We start from the raw sequence: 14,847 nt of genomic DNA, 5'->3' as shown, positions 1-14,847 counted from the left end.
CTGCAGCTACATGTTGGGGTGATTTAATCTTCTTAGCCGTAGAACTCTGCACTTTGGGGCAGTAAGCAATTGTAAACTTAAGCATAGTATAAGCTAGCCAGGCATAGACCAATGCTTTCCATCTATCCATACTAGACACCTTGCTATCTGCTCTTCTCCCTATTCTATCTCTCACTCTGAGAATAGTAACCAAAATATTACTACTATTACTTCTGCATAATGTATAAGATCACCTGTTTTATTATTCCACTCACCATTTCTCTGATTTTCAGAAATCAAAACTTCCGGCTAATAACTAGCTATAAGGATGTGTGTGATTTCCCTTATCAGAATGTCTATTACTAGAGGGGAGGGATGTCTTTGCTTTTGGATTCCCAGCCACTATCACAGTGCTTAGCATACAATAAGCACATAAGAAATGTTTTTTTTTTTCATTCATTCATCCATCTTTCCATTCCCTTCTTTTTATTCCTTCTCCTGTCTTTCTCTCTGTGAAATGCTCTCCCTTCTTAGGGAAGTTACTCCCTTTCCCAATCACCAGTCTTTTCCATAGATCATATCGGCCCATTCCCCTAATTCAGGCAAAATAAATTTCCAAACCCAAATGCTAAAATCAATTGATATAGATGGATCTTAGTGCAAGGATAAAATGAAGCTACGTAGAGCTATAGTCAATATATACATATAGTACACACATAGTGAAATATACTCATAACAGCAAACTGGCCTTCCCCAGTTGCATTTAGAGGAGTAAAAAGGAATAGACAGGGAAGTAGGAAGTAGTGGTCAGTCATTGTCCATAGCTAAAAATCATGCATTTCCTCCTGTTTCTTTCTTAAATATTTTGGCAAGTTCTCTCATTTCCCAAATGAGGTTTCGTGATTAACATCCAAAAGATAGGCTTACCTTCTGAACAGTAAATGTGCGTATGACATACTCAGCCAGCGGCTCTGTTTCGATTAATGTGACTTTAATATCTCCATAAACTTCTGTGTCATCTGGCCAATACCTAACACATTTCACCTGCAGCAAAAGGAGAGAGAATAGAAAACAAGAAGGGTAAAACTCAGCTTGTGGAGATGAGAACTAATCTTAAGATGAGCTTTCATTTTAATAAACAGAAGTGGGACTTAATAGGGATTTCAAACTAAATGTACCTAGATAACCCAGGTCAGTGGGTGGCTGCCATGCTATGTGTCTCAGAAATGGTCTAACATAGATGCAAAAACATGAAAGACTGAAAAAGGAAGCAGAGAATGAAGGATAACACAAAGATAGCCTGAAGGCTGCATGAGCACCCAGGTCAAAGTGAAAGAGCCAGAAGCAGGTCTTCACCATGTTGGGAGGATAATGAGATAATGGAGCCATTCAAATATAGGAGGATAAAAATGCCTTGGTTGGACAGCCACCATGCTGGGCATGGCCAAATTAACTGTAGTGCCTTAGGCAATGGAGCAGTGTGAAACTCTAGTCAGTTTAAGCAAGGTAAGTTCTATCACAGCAGTATAAAAAAGTTTAGAGTGAAAACTGGAGAGAAATGGAGATGAGGGTAGAAAGGTAACAATGGGGTGAAGAAGGCAAAGGCTGAGGGATGAGCTAAAGGTAAACACTGAGGTCTCAGACCCCAAAAGGGTCTTGGGGTCCCAATGGTATGGAGAGAGTATGTCACTTTTTATGTAAGTATATTTTCTATAGCAGAGCTTCTTAAACTGTGGGTTACAACCTCATATGGGGTCATATAACTGCATGTGGGGATCATAAAATTATGAATTATCAGTAAATGTTTAATTTGTACACCTATTTTATATGCCTATATACCTGGGGTTGCCTAAAAATTTCTATAGGAAAATAAATAATTTTTATGCAACCCTAGATATATAGGCATATAATTTTTTATATCTTTAGACAAAAAAAGGGGTCGTGAAAGGAAAACGTTTAAGAAGCCCTGATCTATAGGACCCATTCTTTGTGACATATCTCTAAGGCAGGTAACTTCATGAAAAAGATGGAGACCAAGAATGGAGTTTTACTTTACCTCAGCTTTTGTGGCTATGGAGAAATCATTATCTAAGTAGCTTACCCTCCCCACTTCCACGAGATTTGTCACCATCACAACACTGGCTGAATTCTCCTGCCAAATCATCCTCCAAAAGTCCTTGACAGTTTCCTGCATTGGACCTATCAAGAAAGAAAAAATTATTGGAGTCTTAGAATCTCTAGATGCAACAGCAGTTGGTCCCTTGTTCATGGTGCCTTAAGGTGGAGTGTGGAATTAAGGACTATTGGAAAAGCCTGGTAAACAATGATCATAATGGAGCTCAGTGTCTGTGCTTAAGTATGAGAGCTGGACTCCTGACTGTCTTTGGCTGATAACTTGCAGAAATAGTCTGAGAAGTCACTGAAGATTCAATTCTCATTTAGTGCATTCATTTTAGGAGAGGATGAGCATCCAGTTCCAAAATTACAGTTGGACCTATCATTACAGTATAGCAAAATGTCTTTTTAATTATTTAAAGAGCATTTGTTAATATGTATCAAACCCGAGGTTACAAAGACACAAATCAAAAATAATGCCAGACTTCAAGATACTTACATGCTGAGGGAAGGGGGTTAAGGTGGGGTAGGAAAACAGCATTTACACAGACCTTAAAATCATCAATTTTGAGTTGCAAGGGACTTTTCAGGCCATTGAGTCCAATTCCCTTATCTTCCAGATGAGAAAAATAATATACAGGGAGTTAAAAGATTTATCCAAGGTCACAGAACTAGTAAGTATCTGAGATGAAATTTAAATTCAACTCTTCCTGATTCCAAATCCAGCAATCCATCTGCTACAATATTGAGCTATTTCAACATTGCCATCCCTTCTTGAGTAGTGATTGAGAGAGACATTGGATGAGGAAGAAAAAGAATTCTGGGTCATTGAAGCTAAAATACATACAAATAGACCATCTATGATTTACTACTAAGAAAGTTTTGAATTCCACCTTGGACACTGTTTGATCCTGAGCAAGTTACTTTACTTATTGAAACCTTAGTTTCTTCATTTATTAATTGAACATAATAATACTACTTCCCTCACAATGTTGTTATGCTATTTAAATGAGATAATGTATGGAAAAGGATTTTATGCTAATCAAATAAGATAATGTATGTAAAAGGCTTTGCAAATATTTAAGTGCCATGAAAAAAGTGTCAGCTATTTTTATTATACACATACCTTGTTAGGACTGTCCTTTTCTAAAAATCCCTTAGCCTTTGTCAAGGCAACTTTGACATTCACTGTAAGCTGATCTCAGAGTTAACATTTCCAAAGCTCTTTCTTGTTTTAAAAAGAGCTCTGTGAAGTTCGTTGTGTAGTACTGTTGTTCCCCAAAAGTTGAAGTAGTTGGAGTGGCAAGTTGCAAGGTGGCAGACATGGCTACTAGGTGGCAGAGCCAAGATATTACAATTTGAAGTTGGAAGGGCACTGGCACTAACATCAGAGGATCTGACTTCCTTGGGATGCTTACTACCTGTGCTGTAGGCAGTCACCTATTCTTTGGGGCTCAGTTTCCTTATTTATAAAATGAGGAGAGACTAGATGAACTCTTCCAGAGGCTTCTTCCTGATCTAGGTCTATGATCTTTATTTTACAAAGGGAATATGTTAATCCAAACTGTGGTTCTTTTATTATGCTTCAAAAATCTGCTAATGCCAGATTCCTCTAACCCATCCCACTTTGTACAAGGTTTGTACAAATACGTCATGCAGCTTTTTACTACTTCTATAGACAATGTCTGTGTGTTTTTAGGGACAGGAGGAGAACAGAACTTCATGATTTGCCCCAGAGCCCTGGACCACCTTAGGGAAGGCACTCTACCCAGGGGAGTCTGTCATCTCTGACATGCACAGCTGTCTTGACAACTGTGACTCGCATGGCAATCCAGATCTGGTGTGCTCATGTGCAAAGCAGTCCATGGAACAAGTGACTAAGAAATGCTGAAGCAGCCCCTGTTTTCTGTCACAGCATTTGGGTTTTGAACCTGATCCCCCAAAGTGCTCTCTAGAATATTCCCTGGGGGAACTGGAGCTAATTAACATTTGCTTAGTATGTTGTTTGGTTGCTATATTGACCTTGGTTGCTCCTTGATCATTTGAGAATCTTAAAATTATGTAAAGTCAGATGTCAAAGGGGCCTTAGAGATCAGCTGGAGCAGTAGTTTCCAAACTTTTTTGATCAACAAAACATTTTTATCACCTTCGATACATGTACAAAGTTATATACATACTTATAACCTATATCAAATTGCTTGCCTTCTCAATGCCAGGGTAAAGAGGGAGGGTAGGAAAGAATTTGGAACTTAAATTAAAAAAAAATATGTATATATATATATATATATATATATATATATATAAACTGGGGGAAATTGACATATACATGCACTACTATACTTATATACATTATAAAATTCATGCAAAAATAGAAAATTTTTGAAAAGGTATGAGATAAAGATGAAACAATAATTAATCCTAGAGACAATAGGGAGCCACTGGAATTTGCTGAATATCAGAGTGACAGGGTCAGATCTGTGCTTTAAAATCACTTTGGAAGCTATATGAAATGAATTGGAGAGGAAAGGAATTAGAGGTTCATTAGGAGTGGCTATTAAAATAGTTCAGGTAAGAGGAAATGAGAGTTTGAATCTGGCAGGGGCCAGTGTGTGTGTGAATGGAAGGAACAGATGAGAGAGATCTGGAGGTAAAAATAAATTGACAATGGAAGGAATACATGGGGTGAGAGAAAAAGAGAGGATTTGAAAACGATACCAAGGTATGAACTTGGGTTATTTGAACAATGGATATTTTTTCATTCATTTAATTTCATTTGATTGATTCTTGATGTCTTATGAAGTCATTAGCTTCCACTGGCCTTATTCTAATTTTAAGGAATCATTTTCTTCAGTGAACTTTTGTATTCCTTTACCACTTTGGTCATTTCTACTTTTAAGGAGTTTTTTTTTTTTTTCAGTAGATTTCCATACCTCCTTTGCCATTTGACCAATTCTATTTTTAAAGTTTCTTTTTCCAAGCTGTTGCCTCTTTTTTCATGATTCTCTTACATAATTCTCATTTCTTTTCTCAATTTTTCTTCTACCTCTCATTTGATTTTTAAAATTCTTTTTTTTGAGTTCTTCATAAAGACTTTTTTCACATTTCTCTTTGATTTCACATGCAGGTATTTTGACATTGCTATCCTATTCTAAGTGGGTCCTTTAATCTTCCCTGTTGCCATAGTAACTTTCTATAGTTAGGGCTTTTGTTTGTGTGTTTTTTATTTCTATTTATTTTCTAGCCTGAAATTTTTATTTCATGATTTTTAAAATTGAGCTCTGCTCCTAAGGTACAGGGGACATTGTCCCAAGCTTCTTGTGTCAAAGACCAGGGAGCTGATTTCCTGGCTTTCTGCACTTGACCTCCAATGCTAGCAACTCCCTGGCCACTCTGGTGATTTTTGGCCTTATGGAGGCCTCCAGGCTTGCCAGGCCTGACTAGTAGCCTGCCTCTTCGGAGTTGGAGGTCTCACAACTGACCAGCTTTGTCTGGCATGCTGCGGCAAGAACATAGGTCTTTAGCTGCTGATCTGTGCTGTGGCTAAGAGCCTCCCACTGGCTTCCCTGGATACAATGTATGCTGGGCTATGGTTCTCTTTTACACAAATGAGACAGACCTTTCCTGTGTCCTAAGTTATCTTGGGCTTTTACCCTGTCCTTTTGTGGGTTGTGTCACTCCAGAATTCATTTTTGAGGTGTGATTAAAGTTATTTTGAGGAAAATTCCTTCCAAAAGAGTTCAAGCAACTTCCTACTTTTTCTCTACCATCCTGGATCAACCTCCACCCTGGTTGTCATTCTGAATTTCATATTCCCTCTCAACTTCCAATCCAATCTGCTGCCAAGTCTTGTTGAATCTATCTTTGTAACATCTCTGAGATATATATTTCCTTCCTTTTTAGGACCCTGACATCACCATGTCTAGACCCTAAATTATTTTAATAGCCTGAAGATTTGTCTTCTTTTCTCAAGTCTCTCCTTATTCCAGTCCATCTTCTACTCAGCTATTTGATGCTCCTAAAGCTCAAGTCTACCACATCAACTCCCTTTCTCCCCACTAACCTCCAGAAGATAAACTCCAGTGACTTCCTACTACCTCTAGGATCAGGTACAGATCTTACTGTTTGTTTAAAGAGCTTTATTTTCTCGTGACATTCTACCTTCCTAGTTTTCTTATATCTTGCATTCTCTCCCACATACTTTACTATCCAGTGAGCCTTGCTAGTGAGACTATTCTTCAAACAAAATATTTCATCTTTTAATTCTGTGTACTTTTACAGGCTGTTCCCCTTGTCTGGAATTCTCTTCCTGCTCATCTCCATTTCCTGGTCTCCTTGGCTTCCTTCAAATCTCAACTCAAATTCCCCTTTCTACAAGAAGCCTGTTCAAATCTCCCTTAATACTCATGTCTTTCTTCTGTTGATCATCTCCAATTTATCCTGTATTTATCTTGTTAATATGTAGTTGTTTGCATATTGTCTCCCTCATTTTAATATGAACTTCCAAGAATAGATGCTCGTTTTTTCTTCTTTTTTTGAGTCTCTGGTGTAGTGTCTGGCCTATAATAAGGGGAGGATTTCCCCAGTTGATTCAGTTACACCTGCTGCTGTGTATGTATTGATGGAGATTTAATTATACCTGCCTGAAGCAGCCTGTGACATCCTCAAAAAGAGGGAATTGATTGTTTTCAAATCTGAAAAAGCTGGCTGGTAGAGTTTGGAAGATGAAGTTGATAAAATGTGATTTTGTGGTCCCCTAACCTTGGGGAGCTTCTCTTCTAATGTGTCAGTGTTCCTTAGTCTTCAGGCTTTGGAATGTGTCTCAGGAAATTGGCAAATCAAATCTCTCTGATTCTGACCATTCCTTAGCCAGAGAACTTCTGGCCTCAGGAAACTCCCACAGATCAAACTCCTGAGACAATAGTGAATAAGACCATTCCAATTCATTGTTGACTGGTAATCTTGTCAGTAATAATTTTAATTTGATCAACCAAGAACCACTCCTTCTGGAGACCATTCCTTCTTACCTTGAGCCATAGAATTAGAATATATATGGTAGAAGCTGGCTAAAATGACCCTCCTTGGTAATGTTTCTTTACTGAATTCCCTTACAATTCAGTCCACTTGTAATGGCATACGTTACTTTCAATAAATCTTTGCCTCTTGACTAGGAGATGGGTTTGACACACCACTTTTAATCTACTCCTGAGATTTGTTTCCTTTAGGCTTCAAGCTGTGAATTTTCAACTGCCCTCCAGCCTGCAGATCATGGGACAACTGACACACAATTAGATGCCTTGCTACTGTTTACACCTCTCACACCTCCCCTCCTGGCTTTAACCCCACCTCACCCCCCAGTATCTTTATGACTCTTGTCAGCTTAAAGTAGCTACAGAAGTCTAAGATCTTTGCCTTTTATCCCAAATGCATTTGGGGGTAATTGTTTGAGGGGGAATGATGAGGGTGTGAAACTGTGTTCACTTTAGATCTGTAAAATTAACACTGAAAATTCTGTCCACTTTGATTCCTGACCCCACAGACTCCAGAGAGTCTATAAGATTATATCTTCCTGGCTGGGCTTTTCTTAGGCAAATTACTCTTTCTATTGGAGACCCTTTTCAGGAAATTCCAAATTCCAGAAGCCTTCAAAAAGTGATTTCCATTCAATTGGAGATCTAGGCCTGGGGACTTTGGCTTTCTTTTCAACCTGAAACCTGAGTCTCAGATTTTCTATAAAGGAGATTTCTAAACTCACTTCTTTGCAGCATGTCCAAAGTCTGCCAGGACTTCTGTCTGCTGTGGAGAGACCCTCTTCTCAGAGAAAAACCTTTTGTTATTTCTCTGCCAGGACTTTGCCATTGAAGAAGTCAGTCTTTCTAGCAAAGCAGATTTCTCATCCAAAAATTAACTTCTCTTTTTGTCGCCTAAAACTCTTCAGTTTTGTGAATTCTTTCACAATGGACCTGCACTGACCAAAAGGGGATTCCCACAACTCTCTGACTGTCACTAGAACCCCATCAGATTCAAGCCTGCAAATTCTTTTGCGACACCTCAGGACTCCAGTCTGAGACTATTGGGGTCCTCCCCTTCTCAACCTCAACAAAGTTGTTGTGTTGTGTTGGTTCTTGTTGTTGTGTTGGAGACAAATTTCTCAATTGGCCATTAAAGCTTCCCACCTTTCTGATTCTTTGATTATACAATTCATGGAGTTAGACTACAGTGGAGGCTGAGAAGTGAGGACTTGTAATATAAACAAATCTCTTCGTTTTTAGAGATGGAAACTGAATGAAATCCAGAGAGGCAGCAGTAGTTTGTGGTAGAGCTTAGAGAGAACCGAGGACTTGCATTTTCCTGGCCCACATCCTTTTTCAGTACATAACACTTACACTTATGTTCATGACTTTCACTTTATTATTATTATTATTGTTCTTTTCAGAGCTGATTCTATTTCACACTCTTAAATTGCCTAGATTTTAGATTCTTTATACTGAGTCTATAGTTTAGGAAAAAGCAACAAATCAAACCACTTTAGAGAACTTGAATCAGACTCAGAATGAGAAGGGATCTTAATGTGTATCCAGCCCAACAGCTTCATTTTATAGATAAGAAAACTGAGGCCAAAAAAAATGTTAAATGATTTGACCAAGGTCATGCAAATAATATAAATGGCAGTCAGGTATGAGATTCATTTCCTTTGACTAAAGATCCAGGTCATTACAATAGCTTAAGCACGTTTTCCTGGCATTTTACTGTTCAATATTAAGCCTATTTTTAGTTTGGATGGGACAAGCCCTGTTTCAAAGCCTGAAAAGCCTAGAGGCACAGGTGTGGTGTATCTACAATAATTATCCTCCTTTTTAATGTCATACTCTCAGGGAACTCTCAGGGAGAAGAAAAGAACACTATTCTTTATCCCTCACCTTTAATCTGAAATATTTCTGTCAGTCTATCAGCTTCCTATTCCCCGTCATCACAAAAGTGACATTGAATTTATAGTGTTTGGGGAGACAGGTGTCCAATTTCTGCCACAGTCAGTTCCTAGTGATCTCTCCTACCCTTTCCCATTTTTACAGTTGAAATAATTCCCATACATTCCAAAAGTTGATTCCCATGCTCTGAATGGTAATGAAGTTCTGTACCCCATCATGATCCAAGACTTAAGATTTTTATATAAATCAATCTAAGAGTTGCATAAGAAAATGGTAAAATAGATGAGAAGAGATATTCCATATTTATTGTATTTGTAGTAGAGGACATTTCTGCAACAACCTTCCTTGTAGATCACAGAAGGCTGAAACTGGAGGACCTTATAGATCATTTCATCTAACCTTTTCATTTTATAGTTGAGGAAACTACAGCATAGAGACTGAAATGCCTCTCATAGTCATGCAATTAGTAAGTAGAATAGAAAGGTTTCTGATACCTTGTTCACCGCTTTATTTCACTAAACCACCTACGTGACTGAACAGTAAGAGGGGCTAAATATGCTCTGGAGTTTGGTGATAGGGCCTCAATAATTTTTCATCTCAGTGACCTCTATAAAAGGGAGTTCCAAATCTCTATATTCAGTTTTGGTCTTTCTCTTGAGCTCTAGTCCCACATCAACAACTGGCTTGAGGGCATTTCCAAAACTATATTCCATAAGCATCTTTCACTCCACATGTATAATTGGGAATCTGTGATCTTTTTTCCTAAGGCTTTCAGGACTTCCAAACTTCCTCATTTCTATTGAGGGTGCTACTATATTATTAAGACTTACCGAATCGCCATCTCATTGTTAACCTTGATTACTCATTCTCTCTCACTGCCTGTATCTGAGTAACCTTCTATATCTTTTTAATTCTGTTTCTACAATATCTCTTAGAAACTGTTCTGTTCTGTTTGCTCACCATCTTTGCTCAGCCCCTCATTGTCTCTCATCTGAATTGTTCTAGTAGCCTCCTAATTAACCTCCCTACTTCTGGTCTCCTATCCAAGCCATCCTTTATAGAACTGCCACAGTGGTCTACTAAAGATCAGATCTGACCACATTTTCCTCTGCTCAAAAATCTCCAGGACTGCTGGAAAAAAACAAAAAATCTTCTGTTTGCATTTAAATCTCTTTGCAATCTGGTTCCAGCCTACCTATGCAGAACTGTTATACATAACTGCGTTTTATGTGCCCTACAGAAAAACTGAGCTATGTCAGTGCTACTCCCTACACAAGATGTTTGATATACACTTGCTTTGCCTCTGCATAGAGTACATTCTTGGAATGCACTTCCTCACTTATACCCTTCTGAATCCTTGGCTCCCTTCAGAACCTTTTCAAGTACTACCTCCTACACAAGACCTTTCCTGAGTGATAGAAAGAAAAGCATGAATAGGCATAGTGGGAAGATGAGAATTTGTGATCCCTCATTTCCCTCTTCTCCTATATAGTCATTCAGATGGAGTTCTGCTGTCAAACCTTTTGGACACCAAAAGAAGGTGAGAAGGGAATGCACTTACCTTGAGTGGCAATGTAATGACGGGGTCGATGATATCCCTAAATAAGAGAAGAAGAAATAGTCAATGGATATTGTTCAGAGTTGGAGGAAATAGTACATTTTCTGGCTTTGAAAATCAGTTTAACTGCTCCTTCCAGGTGTGGTTGTTGGCTCAGACAGCCTTATAAACACATGTGAGTTGACATTATTCCTTTTCGTGTACACTGTAGTCAGACTTCAGCTGCTCAGAAGGGAAACAGGGCAGAGAAGAGAAGGAACTGGCTAGTGCACATAGGTCAATAGTGATTTGCAAAGTTTTTTCTCATGACAACCATGTGAAGCAGATTGGTAGGGATGATATTAACCTCATTTTACAGATGAGAAAACTAAGGGCTAGCAAGAATGCCATATTTCAAAGCAGGAGGGAATGGCAGAGGCCATCTACTGGAGAAGCAAACTGTTCCCCAACATCTCTGACACATGGTCACATAGAAATTACAATCTCCTGATATAGTAAATTTCATTTTTGGACACATCTAATTGCTGGGATTTTTAACCCTTTTTGTTTAGCGGTTTATAGTCATATCCAACTTGTTATGATCTCATTTGGGATCTAAGAGAGACTAGAGTGGTTTGCCATTTCCCTCTCCAGCTCATTTTATAGATGAGGAAACTGAGCAAATGAGGTTAAATGACTTGCCTATGGTCACACAGTGAGTGTCTGAGGCTGAATTTGAACTCAGGTCTTCCTGACTCCAGGTGCAGTACTTTACTTTTTTGCCCTTAGATTTAGCTAAAATCTACCTCTCTTCAGTACAGGGTTTAAATAACTTGACATGAGTCATGCACTATTGTTAGAGGAGGAATTTGATCAATAAGCCCATTACTCTTTATGCTGTCATAATCCCCAAGTATTTACAGAACTCCTACTATCTGGCCAACCTATAATAGGCTTCATGGAGGAGAAAAAGAAATCTAGGAGTAGACTATTAAAATTGGCATTAGTGAGTCAATATCCACTTGGATAGAGGCTTCTAAAAGACTGTTTCAGAGACCTGTCTTTGGTCCTTTACTTTTCAACACTGTTACTAATGACTTAGATGAAAGCTTAGATGTCATTTTTGTCAACTTTTCAAATTACATGAAGCTAGAAGGTATAATTAACACAGAGGATGAAAGAGGGTCAAGATACAAAAGTTTCAACCAATTAAAATGATGGATTGAGTTAAATAAGATGAAACTTAAAAGAAATAAATGCAAAGTTCTATATTTGGGTTCAAATAATCAACTTCATAAGTACTGAATAGTGAATATATGGCAAAATAATAATTTGTGTATAAAATATGTGAGAATTGTTGGAGACGTTGTAGAAGGAATTAATAATTAGGTAAAGTTTATATTAGAAAACCTCTGAGATCCCTTTTAAATTTGAATTTCTATGATCCTTCAATGTATAAAATGGGGATAGAATATAGATACTTTTACAGCATGATTGTGGGAAAAGTATGATTGTTACAAATGCTATGGAAATTGAAATTATTCTTATTATTAAGATAGGAGAGAAGAATTTACATTTTGAGCTAGTTAGATGAGCAAACATCTGGGTTAGGCAGGCAGGGAAACTGATCTCATGATCACCAAACCACAACTGGGCCAGCATCTTGGGCCTTGTAGAGGAGGAGAGGATCAGATCAGTGCCTGACAACATGGCTGAGAGAGATACACGGGCTCATGGAGACTAGTATCCACCCTGATGATGAAGAGAAGCATGAAATTGCCCAACAAGGCTAGGATGTAAACTGAGCAGAAAGGAATGTTTTGTAGACCTCTTCTACCTTTTTTTTTTGTGAAGCTATCAATTCTATCAAAATAAAATGTTGCAGTGGACCATAATTTTCCACTCCCATTTCCTATACTTCCCCCAATTTTCTTCAACCTTGAATAATGAACTGATTCAAAGTGAAGTGGGCAGAACCAGGAGAACACTGTATAAAGTAATAGCAATACTGTACAATGATTAACTGTGAATGAGATAGCTATTCTCAGCTGTCATGCTAAAATTTGCTATCCACATCTAGAGGAAGAATTGATGGAATCTGAATGCAGATTGAAGCATACTATTTTTCACTTTCTTAATTTTTTCATGTTTTTTTTTTCTTTTGGTCTGTTTCTTTCACAACATGACTAATATGGAAATGTTTTACATTACATGGACAGATATAACCTATATCAAATTGCTTACCATATTAAGGAAGGGAGAGATAAAGGATGGAAAGGGAAAATTTGGAACTCAAAATTAAAAAAAAAGAATATCAAAAATGTCTTTACATGTAATTAGGAAAATAAAATATAAGAGTAAAAATTGTTTCAAGAGTTGTCTTTTGTTTTACATTACATTCATTTCCAAACAGTAGATCTCCTCTCTCTTCTATTCATTTTACTTTCCCTTGTAACAAAGATTTAAAAGGGAAAAAATATTCAGTAAAACAATTAATTTATTGACTATGCATGACAGAGTATGGCATATTTCCCACATATAGACCTCACCTTTGTGATGACAGGAAGGAATCTAATTTTAGCACATGTACAATATTATTCTCTTTGACCTGTTTGGGATACAGAACTAATAGTGGAACCTCCACATCAAAGGGTAGAGACAGTTTTGGTCACTTTTTTTTGGGCATGTTTTCAAATTGCTTTCCAGAATGGTTGGCCCAATTTGCAGTCCCAAAAGAGTGTTTCAGTTTTCCTGTCTTCCTACAGCTCCTACCCCCTTGACAACACACACACACACACACACACACACACACACACACACATACACACACACATACGTACGCATATATTTCTAATAAAGGAAGATGGAATATTAACTTGGTATAAGAAAACTTCTACCCAGAAAAGAACTTTTAATTCATTTAAATCCCACCTACACAGCACACAAATACTCTGAAAACCAGTAATAGGCCTTTCCCCATATGACTATGGGGAATGTGAAATAGGTTTGTATCCAAAATACATTTATCTCACTCTACACTCATGCATCTGTTACTTATTTGGGACCCAGATACAATATTTATTTTTAAGCTAGTCATTTATAACAGATTCAAGTAGCCAGTGCTTTCAGAGGCATAGAAATAAAGCCAATGAACAGACGCTTTAGCCGGCAACCAGAGACTCTTGAGACATAGGCTTGCCTCGTAATGTCCATTCCAATTATCCAAATAGATTCATTTTAATGAAGCTTTATTATTTCCTTCCTTTTGTAGTGAATTAATGACCCATTCTTGGATGCACTGATTATATCATGGATAGCTGGCCGGCTGTTTGGGGAGATGCTGCCTCTCCACACAGAAATGGGATGGTGGAAAGAACTGTGGGCTCCAAAGATCTGTGCTTGAGTTAGCAGCCTACCAACTACTGAATATGTGAACTTGGACCAATCATTTTACTTCTCTAAGCCTTAGTTTTTTTCATTTGAAAATTGGGGATAATAATCTCTACCCATGGCTTCAGAGAATGTGTTTGAAAGTGCTTTGTAACCCTATAGGAAAGCCTTCCTCTTACAATCTATTTTTCAGAGTACTGGGAGACTACTTGTTTCTTAAACATATAAAAAGTCTTCAAGTGTTTCTTCTTACATCCAGGATAATATATAAACTTTTTTTTTTTGGACATTCAAAGCCTTCTACAGTCTCTCTCTTTTCTATTTTTCCAATTTTGTTTCATTGTCTCTCTCTCTACAATTTCAAGTCCTTCCAGAATAAATTAATCCCATTACCTCTTTTTTTCCAATCTATTTTTGTTCATGTATTTCTTACTCCTAGAATGTTTTCTGATTTTGTCTTTACTATTAGCTATCCTACCTATCTTTTAAAGCCTATCTCTTTCAGAAAACCCTCTCTAACTTCTGGTTATAATGACAGTCCCATTCAGGTTTCACATACCACTTTGCATCTCTCTAATGCACATATCATGTATTATTATGCATGTAAATTATCATTCTTCTCGGTTTATGTTTTATCTCCTTACTAGCTTGTGAATTTCAGAAGGACAGATTCATGTCCTGTTTAAATTTTGTGTCATTCCCAATACTTAGTCTAGTTCTCTACACAGGAGAAGTATTAAATGTTTTTAGTATTATACTTATTTATTAAATTCAGGATATCATTATTGTTAATTATTTTTATTATTAACCATCAAACTAATAAATGGAATGACTTCCAAGGCTTGCAAGGATAGGAGAAAGGATGAATGAAGCCACTCCCCAACAAAGCTAGGTTAATTC

The 14,847-nt window shown here is 37.5% G+C and overlaps 1 protein-coding gene across 9 annotated transcripts in view; it reads right to left on the bottom strand.

Moving 5' to 3' along the window:
• PTPRT (protein tyrosine phosphatase receptor type T) overlaps positions 1–14,847 on the bottom strand; it is a 1,291,476-nt gene that overhangs the window by 46,097 nt on the left and 1,230,532 nt on the right. For all 9 annotated transcript variants that reach the window (XM_051979271.1, XM_051979273.1, XM_051979274.1 and 6 more), the window contains 3 exons: positions 10,582–10,618; positions 2,081–2,178; positions 907–1,023 (listed from right to left, as the gene is read on the bottom strand). In XM_051979271.1, the coding sequence (XP_051835231.1) occupies positions 907–1,023; positions 2,081–2,178; positions 10,582–10,618 (252 nt within the window). The remainder of the gene's footprint in view (positions 1–906; positions 1,024–2,080; positions 2,179–10,581; positions 10,619–14,847) is intronic.

Source organism: Antechinus flavipes, chromosome 2 (assembly GCF_016432865.1).
Source record: "Antechinus flavipes isolate AdamAnt ecotype Samford, QLD, Australia chromosome 2, AdamAnt_v2, whole genome shotgun sequence".
Taxonomy (NCBI): domain Eukaryota; kingdom Metazoa; phylum Chordata; class Mammalia; order Dasyuromorphia; family Dasyuridae; genus Antechinus; species Antechinus flavipes.
The sequence above is the reverse complement of the archived record's forward strand: the minus strand, read 5'-3'. Positions and strand labels throughout refer to the sequence as shown.